The 19,593-nt window shown below is 36.7% G+C and overlaps 1 protein-coding gene across 2 annotated transcripts in view; it reads right to left on the reverse strand.

Moving 5' to 3' along the window:
• GNAS (GNAS complex locus) overlaps window positions 1-19,593 on the reverse strand; it is a 292,628-nt gene that overhangs the window by 48,120 nt on the left and 224,915 nt on the right. For both annotated transcript variants that reach the window (XM_036748344.1, XM_036748345.1), the window contains exon 5: window positions 14,758-14,855. In XM_036748344.1, coding sequence (XP_036604239.1) covers window positions 14,758-14,855 — 98 coding nt within the window. The remainder of the gene's footprint in view (window positions 1-14,757; window positions 14,856-19,593) is intronic.

Raw genomic sequence — 19,593 nt, forward strand, 5'->3', positions numbered from 1 at the left:
AAAAACAGAGGGGGTATAGGCAGGCTTTCAGAAAATATTCTCCTAGTAGATTGAATCTATAAAATCACAAGTGACTCAAAAGTATAGAAAATACAAGATTACATTATTGCGAATAACTATTTAACTTGTTAGAGCAAAATGTGGCCTTTGAGGCTATCCTTATACATGTAATCTCTCACACATATTAAGGACATAGAAAATTTCTTGGTTAAAAAACAACCATAGGGATGATAGTGACCTCTTAGAGGTAAAAAAGGCATAAAACAAGGAGATATGTGCTCACCAAAGTTGCTCAACACTATCACAGAATGCATACTGTATAAGACCTAAATAGAAGAGATTTTTAAAAATAAATAGTGAAAGTCCTCCAAACACTTCTGTTTGAGGATGACAGGCGCTGACTGCATCAAACCCCAGAATATTATAAAGCCCCTTCAATGGAAATGATTACTCAGAAGAGATTGGCCTAATAGCAAAACTCCATACAAATCTAAGATTTTATTATTTCCTCCTTCTAAACACCCCATATGACTGATTACATTCCTTCTTTTAAAATGTGCCCTTGATTACCACATTAAGAAAAATACATTTCAGATGTTACCATGAAAGTAACAAATTATAGTAGGGGAGGTAGAATCAAATTAAATATGAAAAATATTAATATAAATACCCATAAATTTCTAGCACAAGACCATTAACAGCATATCAAAAGTGACTAGGAATGTCAAATGCTTTTAAAAGTACATCTCACACTAATAACTGACATTCATATAGTATTTTAACATTTAAAGTGTTTTTGTACTGCTCATTTCACATCATGCCATAAAAAAACAATTGTCTCATGACACTGAGCTTATAAAGGGGACTCTGCCATAATAAGACTATTCCCATTATTCTACATACATCAAAATTTACAAAAAATAGATAAAGTTTGAGGTATTACATATTTTCTTAACTATGCAAAAAAGTAATCCAGTAAATAAGGCCCTTGTGCATGACTTAGTGACTCTCCCCTCTTTAGGTATATCAAGGACAATTTTAACATTAGGTAATACCTATTTTTGTAAATAATTAGTATAGACACTTATATGAGATCTAAGAACAGGATCCTAGGATTTAGAGAAAGAATGGACCTAAGAGACCACCTAATCCAAAACCTTTAGTTTAAGTACTATCTACATTATTTGGCCCTCATTAGAGTTTCTCATAATTTACATGGTAGTCAGAGTATATACTCTTTTCTTTTAAGGGCTCCTCTTACAGAACTGGATATTAGAGATGCAGAGTCCTTTGTCCAATGGACCTAATATGTTATTTTCTCTCCAGTAAATCTAATAGAAGTTTACAATATATCGTGTTATTGTTTCAGGATACACTGACTCCTTTCAGGAGGGTTTTTTTTAACCTTATGAAAAAATGTTACACAGAATTGACCAGCAAAGATTAATTCTCCAAGTCCTTAAGAACTGGAAAAAATGGGATATGCAAATAATGTTCTTTAACTGCAACATATTAGGACAACATTCTGATCTGTGCTACGTCTGGTTAGCAAACAGTAAGAAAATACCTTTTTTTATAAAGCAGCTATTGAAGACAGATTTTTCTCAGTTAACTTTGCAAAGTGATAAGGGAGATGACTCCTCTAAACATATGGACTTTCAGTGCACATACATGTATACCAGAGGGAACTTTGACACCTGTCAAGTCCATGTGAACTACAGTTGGACAGCTTACACCCATTCTACACTATCCTTTCCTTTCTACAAACTCTTAATTTCTCATATTTTCATTAGACTTTGAAGTTTACAAAGCATTTTCCCCAGAACAACTCTGTGAGGTAGGTAATGTCTAGCTTAGGGCACTGATGTTTACATAGTCCCTTTGTTATATTACTTAATTTCTTTGGGTTTAATTTCATCATCTGTGAAATGAAGAAGAGTTTAGGATGATCTTTAAGGTCCATTCCAACTCTTAATGCAGGATCCTATGACTCATAGGAGAAAAGAAGAGTGTTGTTTTTGAGTCTTTTCCAGTTGTGTTCTCAACTCTTTGTGACCCTTTCTGGGGTTGTGCTGGCAAAGACATTAGAGTGATTTGCCATTTCCTTCTCCAGTTTATTTTACAGATGAGGAAACTGAGACAAACAGGGTTAAGGGACTTGCCCAGGGTCACACGGCTAGTAAGTGTCTGAGGCCAGATCAGAACTCAGGAAGATAAATCTTCCTGACTTCAGGCCTGGCATTCTATCCATTGCACCACATAGCTGCCAAAAGAAGATTAGCCAGAGTCAAGAAAACCATGAATCCAAGAAAAGAGAAAGTATCAAAGATGAAATTGTCAACCAAAGTTACAAGGAGGTCAAGGAAAATGAAGAATCAGAGAAGAGGCTAGATAAGGCAATTAGATTATCATTGGTCGACCTTTGAGAAAAGTTGTCAGAAGAGTGTTGATTGCATAAATTACAGTGCAAGTGTCTGAGAAGTGAGTGAGGGGCAAAAAATAAGGGAAGCATCAAGCTGATATCAGTTTCAATAATTTGGGTAGAAAAAGAAACAAAGCTACAATCAATAACTCATGCAGAGAACAGGGTCAAATGATGGCTTATTGCTTAAATCTTTCTACAGTGATCTGAACACCATCTAAAATTTCAGATAACTTTTATTAAATTTATATCATAATAATATGATTCAGGGCAAAATGGAACAAATTGTACTTCTGGAGACTGCTTCTGAGAAGAAAATGTCTTTCCCAAATAGATATACTTCAGACTAAAAGTAATTCCTCTCAGTGGAACAGAAGCTGAATTGCACAGCTGTAGGAGGTGAGGTTTTGTTAGGCATATCACCTAAACATGCAGCTTTAAAAACAACATATGATTTATAATGAAAAAAAAAACCCTACTGGTATTTACATCTTTAGTAGACTGATATTTTAAAAACATTTGGAAACAAAAATACCACATGCCACCATTTACTTCACAAATCTATATATTATAATGGATCTTATTATATCGCATATTCTTAGAACATTTTTCTTAATATTAAATTAAATTTAAAAGGATTTATTTCTATCAACTTGCTTCATCATTCAGAACTGTAGACAGCTAAGATATCTGTCCACTCTATTAAATGGTACAGATTCAACACTGGTATTCAGTATTAACTACAGGTTTCCTTCATAATTAGCAAACACATCTTAGGTATTAAACAATTTAAATTCAACATATTTATTAAGCATCTATTATATGCAAAGGAATATGCTAGGGAAGACACAAATTTTAGATAACAACAACAACTGCTTCAAGTCTGTCCCCTTTCCAAAACTGGCAGTAAAAGGAATGGGAGAGAGAGAATTGTAGCCACACAGCAGCAGAAGTATCAAGGGACTTTTTTCTTTCTTTTTGATTTAGGAACAACTAACTGTATATTTATTAAAACAGACAGAACAAAAGAAGTCAATGGACAGTTACTGAAAATGCATGATATATATGGGATGACAGGTAGCAAGTAGGATTAGTCTTATGGCTGCCTCTTCCTTTGAGACAGAAGAGCAGGAAACATGATACACCAGGTTAGTTTTCCATCAAAAATGATTATGTAAGAAGCTATTGCTTAAATAACATGTACTAAGAAAATATCATCATTGGTATTAGATTTTGAAAACAGAATAACAGCTGACAAATTGAATATCCAATACAGATTAGCAGCGTTATGAACTAACATGGTTTTTCTGTTTGTTTTTAAAGCTAACAGAAACGTTGACAACCATACTTCTCTAGGAACTATAAAGAATATTTAAAAGCTTTTCACAGAATTCCTAGTGTCTCAGGAAAACTCATAAATTACAGATCAACTTGTTGCAAGCTGGAGCAGCAGCAGCAACAACAACAATAACAAGAAAATAATAATAATATAATATCTAGCATTTATATAATACCTAACTCCATTAAGCACAAGCACTGTCCTAAACCTTGACAAATATTATCTCATTTAATCCTCACAACAATCCCAAAAGGTAGATACTATTATTATTCCCATTTTACAGGAATCCAAGACAAACAGAGGTTAAGTGAGCTGTCCAGGGTCAAACAGCTACTAAGTATCTGAGACCAAATTTAAACTCAGGTCTTCCTGACTCCAGGCCCAATGTTTTATCTACTACACTACCTAGCTACTTCTGAGTCTTAATATTTAAAGTGAAATGGTGCTATAATATCCTAATTCTACAGTACTTTTTGATGTTAGAGAAAGATGATATATTTTAAAAATCTCCAATGTTCTGGAACACTTTCTCCTTCACAGTTTTCTACTTCATATTAGTTTTGCTAGTTATTATTCCTCAAAAAAATCTCCAACTCATGTTAAATATAAACTCAAAAAATTGCAAATATTATTTATTCTGGGGAAATCTTGTTGTTGTTGTTGTTTTTTTAGAATTCAGTTTAATTCAACCTCACAAGCATTTTATTAAGTGCTGGCTAGCTATGTGATAGGTACTGGAATAAAAAACACAAAAACAAAAAGGAAACAATTCCTGTTCTCAAGGAACTAACATCCTGCTGGCATGTCATCAGTTTGATAATAATGTTCTACTATCTTAAAATATATTTGGGTCAAGATGGCAGCTGGAACTTAGGAACTAGCGTGAGCTCCCCCCCAAGGTCCCTCCAAAAACCTATAAAAAATGGCTCTGAAAAAATTCTAGAACAGCAGAACCCACATAACAGCAGGGGAAAGCAGGGCTCCAGAACAGGACAGCCTGGATGGTCACTGGGTAAGGTCTATCGCACAGACCTGGGAGCAGAGCCCAGCGTGGGCAGTGCCAGGACCAACCAGACAGGGAGCCGGGCAGAAGAGATGTAACGCCCTTAATCAGTGAGCTGTGGCAGTTACCAGACTTCTCAACCCACAAACACCAAAGACAACAGAGAAGGTTAGTGGGAAAAGCTTCCGGGACAGAGTGAAAGGAATTCGGGGTTGGGCCACTGCCCCAGGGGCAGTGGAGGTGGTGCAGCTCTGAGGCTGCTTACAGAGCTACAGCTGTAGTTGCTTCTGGCCCCAGGCCCACCTGGTGGGAGGAATTAAGTGGCAGATCAGAGCAGAAGTACAGAGCCAGCTTAGATCTGAGTCCAGTCCGGGTTAGCGGTTCTTGGGGGAGGAACAGCACTGGTGTGGCAGAGCTTGCTGTGTAGAAATAGCTCTGAAAACAACAGCACAGCACCTGAAGCTTCGAATAAAGTACTCTATACTCTACAACCAGTTGTACCCCAACAAAAAACTCAAGGGTCAAGTAAGTTGGCTGGGAACATGGCCAGGCAGCAAAAATGGACTCAGATTCAGACCCAGACTTTGGAATCTTTCTTTGGTGATAAAGAAGACCAAAACATACAGCCAGAAGAAGTCAACAAAGTCAAAGAGCCTACATCAAAAGCCTCCAACAAAAACATGAACAGGTCTCAGGGCATGGAAGAGCTCAAAAAGGATTTGGAAAAGTGAAGTAAAAGAAAAATTGGGAAGAGAAATGAGAGTGATGAGAGAAAATCATGAAAAACAAGTCAATGACTGGCTAAAGGAGACCCCAAAAAATACTGAAGAAAATAACACCTGAAAAAATAGACTAACTCAAATGACAAAAGAGTTCCAAAAAGCCAATGAAAAGAAGAATGCCTTGAAAGGCAGAATTAGCCCAATGGAAAAGGAGGTCCAAAAGACCACTGAAGAAGATACTACCTTAAAAATTAGACTGGAGCAAGTGGAAGCTAGTGACTTAATGAGAAATCAAGCTATTACAAAACAGAACCAAAGGAATGAAAAAAATGGAAGACAATGTGAAATATCTCATTGGAAAAACCACTGACCTGGAGAATAGATCCAGGAGAGATAATTTTAAAATTACTGAAAGCCATGATCCAAAAAAGAGCCTAGATGTCATCTTTCAAGAAATTATGAAGGAGAACTGCCCTGATATTCTAGAGCCAAAGGGTAAAACAGAAATTGAAAGAATCCACTGATCCCCTCCTGAAAAAGATCCCCAAAAGAAAACTCCTAGGAATATTGTCACCAAATTCCAGAGCTCCCAGATCAAGGAGAAAAATACTACAAGCAGCCAGAAAGAAACAATTTGAGTATTGTGGAAACACAATCAGAATAACACAAGATCTAGCAGCTTCTACATTAAGGGAATGAAGGGCTTAGAATATGATACTCCAGAGGTCAACGGAGCTAGGATTAAAACCAAGAATCACCTATCCAGCAAAAATGAGTATCATGCTCCAAGGCAAAATATGGATTTTCAATAAAATAGAGGACTCTCAAGCTTTCTCAGTGAAAAGACCAGAGCTGAATAGAAAATGTGACTTTCAAACACAAGAATCAAGAGAAACATGAAAAGGTAAACAAGAAAAAGAAATCACAAGGGACTTACTAAAGTTGAACTGTTTTGTTTATATTCCTACATGGAAAGATGATGTGTATAATTCATGAGACCTCGGTATTAGGATAGCTGAAGGGAATATAGATTATATATATACACACAGAGGGCACAGGGTGAGTTGAATATGAAGGTATGATATGCAAAAACATAAAATCAAATTAAGGGATGAGAGAGGAATATATTGAAAGAGGGAGAAAGGGAGAGATAGAATGGGGTAAATTATCTTGCATAAAAGTGGCAAGAAAAAGCAGTTCTGTAGGAAGGGAAGAGGGGGCAGATGAGGGGAAATGAGTGAATCTTGCTCTCGTTGGATTTGACCTGAGGAGTGAATACCATACACACTCAATTTGGTATCTTACCCCACAGAAAAGAAGGAGGAAGGAGATAAAAAAGGGGGAAATGATAGAAGGAAGGGCAGATAGGGGGAGGAGGTAATCAAAAACAAACACTTTCAAAAAAGGACAGGGTCAAGGGAGAAAACTGAATAAAGGGGGATAAGATAGGAAGGAACAAAATATAGTTAGGGGAGAGAATTTGGAACTCAAAGTTTTAAAAACAGATGTTCAAAAAAAAGTTTTTGCATGCAACCAGGAAATAAGATATACAGGCAATGGGGCATAGAAATTTATCTTGCCCTATAAGAAAGTAAGGGAACAGGGGATGGAGGGCAGTGGGGTGACACAAGGGACGGCTGAGTGGGGAATGGGGAAACCAGAATATATGCCATCTTGGAGTGGGGGGGAGGATAGAAATGGGGAGAAAATTTGTAATTCAAACTCTTTTGAAAATCAATGCTGAAAACTAAAAATATTAAATAAATTAAACAAATAAATTAAAAATTAAAAAAATATATATTTGGTTCAAGTGAAATGTCAATAAATTCACCTAATATTTTTATTCATTTCCTGCTATTTCCCCATCTTGCCTTCTTAAAATATGTCTTAAGTTTTACCTAATAATTAATTAAAAATTTTTAACCAATTAACCTTTTTTTCTTCTTCAACTTGGTTTCTTTATACTTAAGAATTAAACATAAAATACACCCCCAAAACTGACAAGCTCATAAATTATCATATATTTGATACTGTCTTAACCATTAACCCACTTTATAATGAAGTGAATCTCAACCAAAATACTCTCTTTGTGATTACAGATAAATTTACCTTGTTTATAGATCAAACTCCTTAGTTTACAAGAAAATTGAATACAATTCTCTTAGGCTAATATGAGTTCTGGGATATAAAACAAACTTCTGACAGAAAGTGCTTCCCATTTCCCCTGCCCACGATCCTTCACCGAAATGAAAAATTAAGTCTGCAAATTTTTACCTAACCTAAATGAATTTTAAAATTACTTGAAAACATGAAATACCAAATAAAATCAGTACCTGTTAATACAAACTGCAATGCAAAATTTATCACACACTTGGTTTAACAAAGATGGAAATCTGTAATATAAAGACATACTAAGGAAAGTTTGAAAACAGCTATTGTTTTGATTTTCCTAATAAAAACCAAAGTTATGGAGAGGCAACATGGGGTGGTAGACAGAGAGCCAGTTTAAAAGTCAGGAAGACCTGGGTTTAAGTCTTGCCTCTTACACATACAGGTTGTGTGAACCTGGGTAAGTCACCTAACCAGAGGTTTGAAACTCATCCCTCATGTGGCCAGCAAAAGTACAGAGCACGGCCAGAACCTGATTAAACTGCAATTAGGAAATATTTAACAAAATAAATGAAAATATAATTCAATGTAGATAATGTTAATTTGTGGTTTTCTAAGTCAATATGTACAGTAGAAATTCATTTCTATTTGTTTGACACTACTGCTCTAGGCTACTCTCTACAACCATAAGGTACAGAGATGGTAATGACCTACATTGTTCAGTCTTGTCAGACTCTTCATGATCCCCATGCCATTTCCATCTCCAGGAGATGGGCAAATAAAGATTAAGTGACTTGTTCAAGGTCAAACAGTTAGAAAATGTCTGAGACTGGATTTAAATTCAGGTCTTCCTAACTCCAGGCTCAGAACTCTAGTCACTGAGCCCTCTAGCTGCCTCCTATGACCTTCGTTAGCCCCAGAGAATTTTTTCACCAGTTTCCTATTCCAGTGAAACCATAGGTCCAGTTCTTCTCCTCCATATTTGATTTTCCTAACGCCAGAGTATTTTAAATGGAAAAATATTTCTGGAATTAACATGTTACTTTTATATTTAAAGTAGAAATGCAGTTTTATTTATACAAAGCAATTCAATTTAGCCTTTCAAAAACTGCCTATGTCGTAGTTTTAATATTTCCATCAAGTGACAGTGAAATCTGCCATTTTATAATAACTTATTCATTAACTATCATTTAATTCATAGCTCTTATTAGATCACAGTTCTAACAATTTACTTTCAAATAAATCAAAATTTTAAAAGAATGTAGTGGCACATTTCTAAGGTAATAGCTTCATTTCATCATGTATAATTTTAGGCTTCTATATGTAGAAATTTCTGATGCTGTTTTTCTGTATATAAGTGTTGTCACTGAGCTGTTCCTTCAAATTACATGACTGAGAAAAGTTAGGTACTTTTTTTTTTAGTAGCAAAGTGTCACCAGTGAAATTTAATAAAAAGGCAAACTGAGATAATTCTTTGAGCAAGATGACATTTATTAGCAGGGGCATGCTACCTATCAATAAATGGGTTAATGGCTTGCCTCCATATATGCCAAAGACCCTGAACAAAAGCACAGTTCCCCTTTTATAGGCTTCAGGGAGTACAGAACAAAGAACAGAACAGGGTAGATGGCATCATGAGACTGAGGGGAACATGACTGGTAACAAAGCTGAGGCACAGGGAACAATGTGATGCCTTGGAAGTTTGGTAATGGGGGCCAGCAATGACCCCCTTCTTCTCTCATTAGACTAAGAAGTGCTCATTATTAGAGTCTGGGTGCAAAAGATAACAGATCAGTCCCTTCTGGAGAGCAAGCCAGACATCCTTAAAGGATGCCTTAGTGGTATAAAGATCCTAGACTTGACTCTCTTGTGTTTACATGCAACACTGCCCCCCCCTCCCGATCAGCTAAATTCTTTGAGGCAAGAATAGATCAATGATTAGCCGGAGAGCTAGATTTCTAAAATTAACCTAGTACAGGCCAGCTACATTTTAAACTAAATATTAAGAAATAAATTTTCGCAAAATATCATTTAATCATTTCACTTTCCTTTTCATAAAAATACAGTTAACTTCTTGTTGTTTTCAGTATGGAGTCCAACTATGTTATTTTTAAAAAATTAAATTAATTTTGAGTTTATTTTTATAATTAATACTTTACATGACATTTATATATTTGCATATATAATTAATTATAATTAACTAAAACATTCACTTCTATAAACATGTTTTAAATTTTCTCCACCCCCTCTCCTCCCCCTAAGACTGTGTGCAATCTGATATAGGCTCTACATACACATACATATTAAACATATTTTCACATTAGCCCAACTACTTTAGACTAGCTCACAGGATCATAGATTAACTGAGTCCTCTATAATCTTGCCTCATCCTACCTATCCAAACTTATTTTCAATTAGGCTGGTTTCACTGCATTGGTCTTTTTCATTTCTGTTCCTTTGTTTATGGTGTCTTCCCTGTAGGAAATGCCAACCTTCTCTTTTCCAGCTACGTAAATATTTCTTATCCTTCAAGAAAAGTCCAGCTATCTCCAAATCATACTAAGTTCTCTCCTCTCCTGAGGCCTCTTAATATATTATCTGTCCTACTCCCTTTTTATGGTACATAATCATAAACTGCCTTGTATTTCTGCTTAACTTTTTCACTGTTTAGGTCTCATCTTTTTATCTGGGCTGTAAATTAGAAGACTTTCTATAATGCTGAGACCATGTCCCTTTTCTTTTGTACACCTCAGAGTGCTCTAAGCGTATAGCACACGTCAAAAAAGTATTCAAGTATAACTGAATTGACAAGAGCATGTTTTTTTCTTTTTGTCTTTATTGACGGTGCTTTACTACACAGAACACATTCTAAAAGATCAATGATTGACTGCTTAAGCTTCCCCTACCTAACTCCAGAAAATAACTGAGAACCAGAATTAGCATGTGCATATCAACAACATTAAAAACAACAACAACAACAAAAACTTGTTTATTGGTGATTTTTGTAAATGTTGCATTTATGGTAATGTTCATTTTAAAAAATACAACAAACTCACCAAACATGCTTTGCTAACATTTTCTTTTCATTACTTGGCAGACAACACGATATATCCAAAACAATAACAACAAAGCACCTGCAAAAACCCACTGTAATTTTCTTTTAAAAAATAGATATTTTGTTTTGACACAAAATACTTCCCAGCAAGTACCCAAAACAACCTCTTTCTTTAAAAATATGTTCCCTGAAAAAAGTTATTTTACTAATAGAAAGGTAGACTAGAGTCCTTTAACTTTCTGTCAGTATTCTTCATTCTGGTAATCTATACACATACACTTAAGACTATAAATAAGTTTACTTTAATAAGACTACTCAACTTGGTATGTGGTACATAATCATGTATCCAAAAAAAAAAATCACATTCTCTAAAGAGCATTTATGAAATTAACTTCCCTGTTTATTATTCCAAATTAAAATGAAATACCTGCTTTCACACATGTATTAGAGTTACTACTAAATAAAGACTCAACTATAAAATGACAATGTCACTCAAGAACTGCATTTAAATGGAAATGTTTTATACAATTCAGGTTCTAAAATCCACTGACTAGTTCTAATTGATGTAGGCAAAGCTAATGAAAAGATTAACCTCTTATTTTCTTTAAGTGACCATATGTTGGTGGACAAATAAAGGCTTGAAATATAGTTCTAAAACCAATAAAATACAAACAAAAACTTTCTCTCTTATTTGTAGTTCCAACAGACCAAGAATTAAAAATAAGATGCTATTCTGATACACTATTCAAAACTCATCCAATACAGAATGTTTACCTTTAAATAATTTTATGCTAAAAATACTGATATTCCACTATATACTACAATCTTCTATTAGAAAGATCAACTGGGGCAGAGCCAAGATGGTGGCTGGAAAGCAGAGACTTGCTTAAGCTCCCTGCCAGGTCCCTCCAAACAACTATAAAAATGGCTCTGAACAAATTCTAGAACAGCAGAACCCACGAAATACCAGCGCGAAGCAGGGCTCCAGCTCAGGACAGCCTGGATGGTCGCTGGGTAAGGTCTATCGCACAGACCTGGGAGCAGAGCCCAGCGTGGGCAGTGCCAGGACCAACCAGACAGGGAGCCGGGCAGAACAGATGTAACACCCTTAATCAGTGAGCTGTGGCAGTTACCAGACTTCTCAACCCACAAACACCAAAGACAACAGAGAAGGTTAGTGGGAAAAGCTTCTGGGACAGAGTGAAAGGAGTTCGGGGTTGGGCCACCGCCCTGGGGGCAGTGGAGGTGGCACAGCTCTGAGGCTGCTTACAGAGCTACAGCTGTAGTTGCTTCTGGCCCCAGGCCCACCTGGTGGGAGGAATTAAGTAATGGATTAGAGCAGGAGTGCAAAGTCTGCTTTGCCCTGCCTGGATCTGGGCCACAATCCTAGTTGGAGGTTCTTGGGGGAGGAGGAGCACTGGTGTGGCAGAGCTTGCTGTGTAGAAGTAGCTCTGAAAACAGCAGCACAGCCCCTCAAGCTTGGGACAAAGTACTCTCTACTCTACAACCAGTCATACCCTGACAAAAAGCTCAAGGGTCAAGTAGGTGGCTGGGAACATGAACAGACAGTGAAAATGGACTTACACTCAAGACTCAGACTTTGGAATCTTTTTTTTTTTTTTTTGGTGACAAGGAAAACCAAAACATACAGCCAGAAGAAGTCAACAAAGTCAGAGAGCCTACATCAAAAGCTTCCAAGAAAAATATGAATTGGTCTCAGGCCATGGAAGAGCTCCAAAAGGATTTAGAAAAGGAAGTAAGAGAAGTAGAGGAAAAATTGGGAAGAGATATGAGAGTGATGAGAGAAAACCATGAAAAACAAGTCAATGACTTGCTAAAGGAGACACAAAAAAATACTGAAGAAAATAACACCTGAAAAAATAGACTAACTCAAATGGCAAAAGACCTCCAAAAAGCCAATGAGGAGAAGAATGCCTTGAAAGGCAGAATTAGCCCAATGGAAAAGGAGGTCCAAAAGGCCACTGAAGAAGATACTACCTTAAAAATTAGATTGGAGCAAGTGGAAGCTAGTGACTTTATGAGAAATCAAGATAGGAGAGATAATTTAAAAATTATTGGACTACCTGAAAGCCATGATCAAAAAAAAAGAGCCTAGATATCATCTTTCAAGAAATTATCAAGGAAAACTGTCCTATTCTACAGCCAGAGGGTAAAACAGAAATTGAAAGAATCCACCAATCACCTCTTGAAAAAGATCCCAAAAAGAAAATTCCTAGGAATATTGTCACCAAATTCCAGAGCTCCCAGATCAAGGAGAAAAATACTACAAGCAGCCAGAAAGAAACAATTTGAGTATTGTGGAAACACAATCAGAATAACACAAGATCTAGCAGCTTCTACCTTAAGGGATTGAAGGGCTTGGAATATGATATTCCGGAGGTCAATGGAGCTAAGATTTAAACCAAGAATCACCTATCCAGCAAAAATGAGTATCATGCTCCAAGGCAAAATATGGATTTTCAATAAAATAGAGGACTTTCAAGCTTTCTCAGGGAAAAGACCAGAGCTGAATAGAAAATGTGACCTTCAAACACAAGAATCAAGAGAAGCATGAAAAGGTAAACAAGAAAGAGAAATCACAAGGGACTTACTAAAGTTGAACTGTTTTGTTTACATTTCTACATGGAAAGATGATGTGTGTAATTCATGAGACCTTTCTCAGTATTAGGGTAGTTGAAGGGAATATACATACATACATACACACACACACATATGTATAGACAGAGGGCACAGGATGAGTTGAATATGAAGGGATGATATCTAAAAAAAATAAAATCAAATTAAGGGATGAGAGATGAATATATTGAGAGAGCGAGAAAGGGAGAGATAGAATGGGGTAAAGTATCTTACATAAAAGTGGCAAGAAAAAGCAGTTCTGTTGGAAGGGAAGAGGGGGCAGATGAGGGGGAATGAGTGAATCTTGCTCTCATTGGATTTGACTTGAGAAGGGAATAACATACACACTCAATTTGGTATCTTACCCCTCAGGAAAGAAGGAGGACAGTGATAAAAAAGGGGGGATGATAGAAGGGAGGGCAGATAGGGGGAGGAGGTAATCAAAAGCACACACTTTCGAAAAGGGACAGGATCAAGGGAGAAAACTGAATAAAGGGGGACTGGATAGGAGGGAACAAAATGTAGTTAGTCTTTCACAACATGAGTATTGTGGAAGGGTTTTACATAATGATACGCATGTGGCCTATGTTGAATTGCTTGCCTTCTTGGGGAGGGTGGGTGAGAAGGGAAGATGGGAGAAAATTTGGAACTCAAAGTTTTAAAAGCAGATGTTCAAAAAAAGTTGTTTTTGCATGCAACTGGGAAATAAGATATATGGCAATGGGGCATAAAAATCTTATCTTGTCCTAGAAGAAAGTAAGGGAAAAGGGGATGAGGGGGAGTGGGGTGACAGAAGGGAGGGCTGAGTGGGGAATGGGGCAATCAGAATATATGCCATCTTGGAGTGGGGGGGAGGGTAGAGATGGGGAGAAAATTTGTAATTCAAAATCTTGTGGAAATCAAAGCTGAAAACTAAAAATATTTAATAAATAATTAAATCTAACACTCTCTAAAAAAAAAAAAGAAAGATCAACTAGGTCTCTTCACACAAAAATCAACATCAAAAATCAGGTCGGACTAGATAAAAATTACAGATCACCTAGGTATCTGATGAAATCAGATAACCTGAAACATTACCACACACCAGAAATACTATACTAATGGCACATAACAGATGGTAAAAAGAAGGCAATTAAAATTATTAGGAGAAAATGTGCTTTTTAAAAAACTACTCTTGTTAGTGACATTTACTATCATAGAAACAAATGAATTTTTAAATGAGACTCAAAGGCCACTTTTCCCCTTAAATATGTTGAGGTATTCAATTAAATCTCTTAATTATTAATAATGCACTTTACTCCCAAGTAGTTGTAATTATAAAATTCAAAATTTTGCTCTGTGTTCATATATAAATACTTAAAAAGGGTTCTGAAGACCTCTGTCTTGGTAAAAAACAAATACCTATTTTAGCATTAATTCAGTTGGAAAACTAAGCATAGAAAAATTTATCACAAGGGAAAAATTACTTACTACTGAGCACAATCAATCAACTGATATTCATTAGATCTCTCGTAGCAGGCTTTCACACCTTCATCTTGCCAAAGTGTTTTAGTATGTTCATAAAATTCCTAAAAGTAAAGAAGAAAGATATTAAATAAAGATGAGATAGAATAAAAATGTCACCATTCCCACAAATCTGTCCCAAATATCAAACTATTACATTTTTCATTTAGAAAAGCTGCTTTCATTGATTAGCACTTTGATTCAGCACCTACTCTGTGTACCACAGTGTACTAGGTATTGTGGGAAGAAAAAAGTATTCTTCATAATTATGAGTTTGCAACTTAGGTATAACACATAAAAATAAAGTGATAATACAAAATAAATTGTAGTAATATTAATAATAAATGTCAAATGAGTTGCATAGATGCTTAATCAATGCTCATGAGTAATTGCCAGTTTTTATTGCAGGGAGCCCATGACTTATTTCTTGTAAATCCCTTACATATGAAAATTCAACCTAGGCCTATCCTCCTTCCTTCCTTGGAATTTCATTCTCATAAACTAATACAATTTTAGAGAGCTAGAAGGAGCCTTAGAAACTATCTAGTCTAATCACCTCATTTTATAGATGAGGAAACTGAAGCTCAGAGAAGAAGCACCTTGGCTAAGGCTGTATCTGTAGTTAAGAGCAGAACCAAGACTGAAGCTCATATGTCCTCATTTCTTATTTCAGCATTCTTTCCATTACACTAGATGAACTTCCTCTCACTTTTGTTCTCCCCTTTGATACTGTAGTCCCTACATCTCCCAAGGACCTATCTTTATGGTTTTATCTATAATGGCAAGATAAGCAGTGAGTGGTTAGGGAAAGAGAGTGAATAAGGAATTGTAAAATGTTAAGGAAACAGTTTTCCAATACAAAAAGATTCCTTGCTGGTAGTAGCCTCTATCCCATCTCCTCATCTTCCCTTCTGCCCTACCCAACCTTATCTTTACTTCAGAGCCCAAGCCTATTTCCAATGACAAAATGGCTGGAGGATAACACAAGAAAGAACCTAGATTTTCCTATGAAATGCTGAATAGCTTGATTAGTCCAAATAACCAATATCAACCATTTGAGAGTTGGTTTTTACCATAGATTCTAATAAATAGTGGGGTCAGGCAGGAGAAAAAGAGAGGGACCTATAATTACTTTTAAAGGGGAGGAAAATCAGGGGCATTAGCCACAGGCTTAAATGTATAGAGTTTGGATAGATCTTTTGAGAACAAAGATGAACTTCCATCAACTGTGACCTCCCTTCTTTTCCCAGATCTACAATTTCAATCATCTGTCTTCAGTCATCTCTTCCAAAGTCCACTTTTTTAATAGACAGCATTTCTCCATTCCCCTCATCCAGTTGCCCCTTTCCACCTGAGATTACCTTCCATTTATGGTCTCTCTCTCTCTCTGTGTCTGTCTGTAACTCCCCCCCCCCCCCCAACACACACACACACACACGAAGTTTCTAAAACTAGGCTATTTTCCAATATTAAACTTCATTTTCTGCTTCTTTGCATTTGTGCAGTCTATCAATGTGCCTATAATGTATTCTTTCTTCAACCATACCTGTTAAAATCATTCTCATCTTCATGGCTTAGCTCAAATATGACCTCTTCCACAACAATTTCCCAAAGTTTGCTGTCCTTTGCACAATCTACCTTGAATTAGGCTTATTTGTATTTGTGTGATATATCCTACCCCTGCCATTTTCCATCTTTGTATCTTGGTGCATTTATTGAATGGAATGTGAGTGTAGAGGTAGGGATCAGACCTGCTAGAGTCACATTTCAAAGAATAAATACCTGGAATTTTTATTAGGAAACTTTTAAGACTTGAAACTTGTACCTTTCCAATTTGTTAACATATTTGCTCTGCTTCTTAGTTGTAATTGGCAATAAAAAACCTTTAAAAACCTTCATAATGGTTGTGTGGTGCTTCAGGGACAGAAGAGTGTAGAGGAAAAAAAGTTTGTTATTGTATTCTTTTTAACAAAAGGCCTAGGAAGAAGCCAAGATTAGAAGTAATAGGTAGTGGCAAAGAAAGGGAAGCAAGTCCTAAGAAAGATAAGGAAAGGGGTGACTGAGGAGCCACTTGGAAATCAAGTCTGATGGAGGCATACTCTGTAGAAAGAGTATGAAAGACCCTAAGTCTCTAGAGCTCCTCACCTTTTCAGCTGCTGGAACATCTGTTGTGTGCTCTAAATGGGAAAGTACTTTATAAAACCTATAACACTATATAAATGTTATGTTATTATCATGAACCATTCTCTTACCCCATACTCTTTTAGAGCCAGTGCTAGATAAATTCAATTTAATAAAAATGTATTAAGAGGCTGTTTAATGTAAGACATTGTCCTAATTGCTGGGTTATGAAGAATAAAAGAAAAAGGAAACATCTCTGCCCTTAGGAAGCATACATTTTATCTGATAGAAGAAAGAAGTAGGGGGAAAGAGATACAGCAAGGACATGGATAAATTACTGTCAAGCATACACAGCGTGTCCCTAAAGTCTGGACACATAGGCAAAATGCATATTTTTAAGAAATGAAATAAATAAAATTTTCAACAACATTTTATTTAATTGGAATATTAACAGATCTTAGCCCCCTTGACTTCCTTTTCTGGGGTATGCTAAAGGAGAAGGTGTACTCAATGGAAATCACAGATGCAACACACTTGATTGAATGCATAAAGAGAGAAGGTGCTAAAACTGACAGCAATGTGGAGTTATTGCATTGAGTTCATGTGAATCCTGCAAAGTGCATCAACCTTTGCATCACAAACAATGGAAATCATATTGAAGATGTTATCTGTTAATATTACAATTAAAGAAAATGTTGAAAATTTCCTTCATTTCATTTCTTGAAAATATGCATTTTTGCCTATATGTCCAGACTTTAGGAACACCCTGTATACAAAATATGTTCAGGAAATTCATAGTATTAAAAATTAACAACTGAGAGGCTCCTGGAGGTAAAGCCACGATGGCAGAGTAGGAAGAAGCAGTCAGGTGGGTTCCCCTCCAAAAGAGTGGTCCAAACAGATCTAGAAAATGCAATGGATTGAATTCTGATGGAGGAATACAGAAAAAGTCACACATATATAAATTTGTTCAGCTCAGCTTGGGACAAGGAGACAGAGAAGCCTTTGGTTATTGAGGATCAGGAGTACTGCAGTACCCTAAAAGAGGCTATATACCATCACAAGGGGAAATTTGAGACCATACTGGGGCACCATGACAGGGATAGGTGCCAACTGGCAATTTTATCACCCACTATTCAGTTCCAGGTCACAGATCCAGAGCAAAAAGAGGAGGGAACTTGCTCAGGGAAGTGATGTCTTAGGTAAGGAAGCCTTGGGCTGTGTGTGGTGAAAGGAGAACTTCTATTGAAATGGAGGATGTCCAAGCATTTCTGATGAAACTTTGAAGTTCACACACAGTAGATAAAGAGTAAAGAGAAACATGAAGCAATAAATATGAACAAGCAATGATAACTGACAGGATGAGGATAAACTGCTTATATTCTAATACAGGGAGATGATACATCTATCTGTAACCATGAGCAAAGTGGGACTTTTTCTTGTTTTTTTTTCTTTTGGAGTTCTAGTTCTTCTCACCACTAAGGCAATCAAGTGTCTTTGATTGAGTCTTGCCTTTGATTGAATCAAGAGTCTTTGATGACCTGATTAAGTCGCATGAATTTGAGTCACATGAGCCTGGGTCACAAGGGTTGTGCTGCCCTCTGACCCTGAAGACGTGTGTGTATATATGCTCTGAGATTAGCATTTTGCTTTGGGGGCTCACTCATGGGAAGAGTGCTCATGTGATATAGCCAGACGAGACTCTGGGTAGCTGTTAAGGAGCCCCCTGACTTTGAAAACCCAAACGTTGGTGCTTCTCTCTCTGGTAACTATGTATGTATGTATGTGTGTTGGTAAGCAAAATGGGCTCTTAGTACTTAGTTCAACAAGTGCCCTTGAAGAGTTTGGCTTTTGTTTGCTTTGAGTAATTCAGTGTATTTCATTGAGTCTTACTAAGTGCTAAGCCCCAGGCTCTAACCCCTATTAGGTGTTAACCTATGTGGATGTCAACCTCCCAGCATCCTAAGGGGAGGGGCTAACTCAAGAGGAATCATAGCAACCTAAGTTCTGGTCATTCAGATGACGTTCAATGACGTCTGAAACCCTATAAGGAGAGAAGACAGAGCCATTTATGCAGGGCTCTCACTCGTGATGGTACTGATGCTGAGACTCCAGGCAGCTGTAGCTAAGGAGCCCTCCAGCTCGTAAACCCCGATGCTAAGACTTTGTTGAACTCTGGTAACTATGTATTGGGATTTGAATCAGACAAGGTCTGTCTGTTGATGTTTGTACTTTGTTTGTATTTTGTTCTGAAGTTCAGGGCGCTGGATTTTTCCCCCTGAACTAAGTGAATGATATTTGTGTGCTGAATTAAAGTAAGCTTGTCAAACCCTTACCTTTGCTTTCCTTAGTTAAGCAGATCAAAAGAACCTGTGCTTTTGCAGCGTGCTGGTAGTGTTCTTGTTGTTGGGCTTGGTTTGGTCTTACACCCCTACAACAGCTGCTAGCCGGATTGTGGAAACAGTATGTAGAGGTCAGACAACTAGAAGCCCTGTCTGTTGATTTGTGTTATTATCTCTGCTTGTAATTTCTGTTTATATTTTCTCTTAAGTTCAGGGTTCTGACTTTTCCCCCTGAACTTAGTAAATTATGTATATGTTTAATTAAATTAAGATTGTTAACCCCTTTAAAGTTGCTTTCCTTTAGAAAAGCAGATCAAAGAACTTGTGCTAGCAGCCCTCA

The sequence above is a fragment of the Trichosurus vulpecula genome, chromosome 3 (genome assembly GCF_011100635.1).
Source record: "Trichosurus vulpecula isolate mTriVul1 chromosome 3, mTriVul1.pri, whole genome shotgun sequence".
Lineage (NCBI taxonomy): Eukaryota > Metazoa > Chordata > Mammalia > Diprotodontia > Phalangeridae > Trichosurus > Trichosurus vulpecula.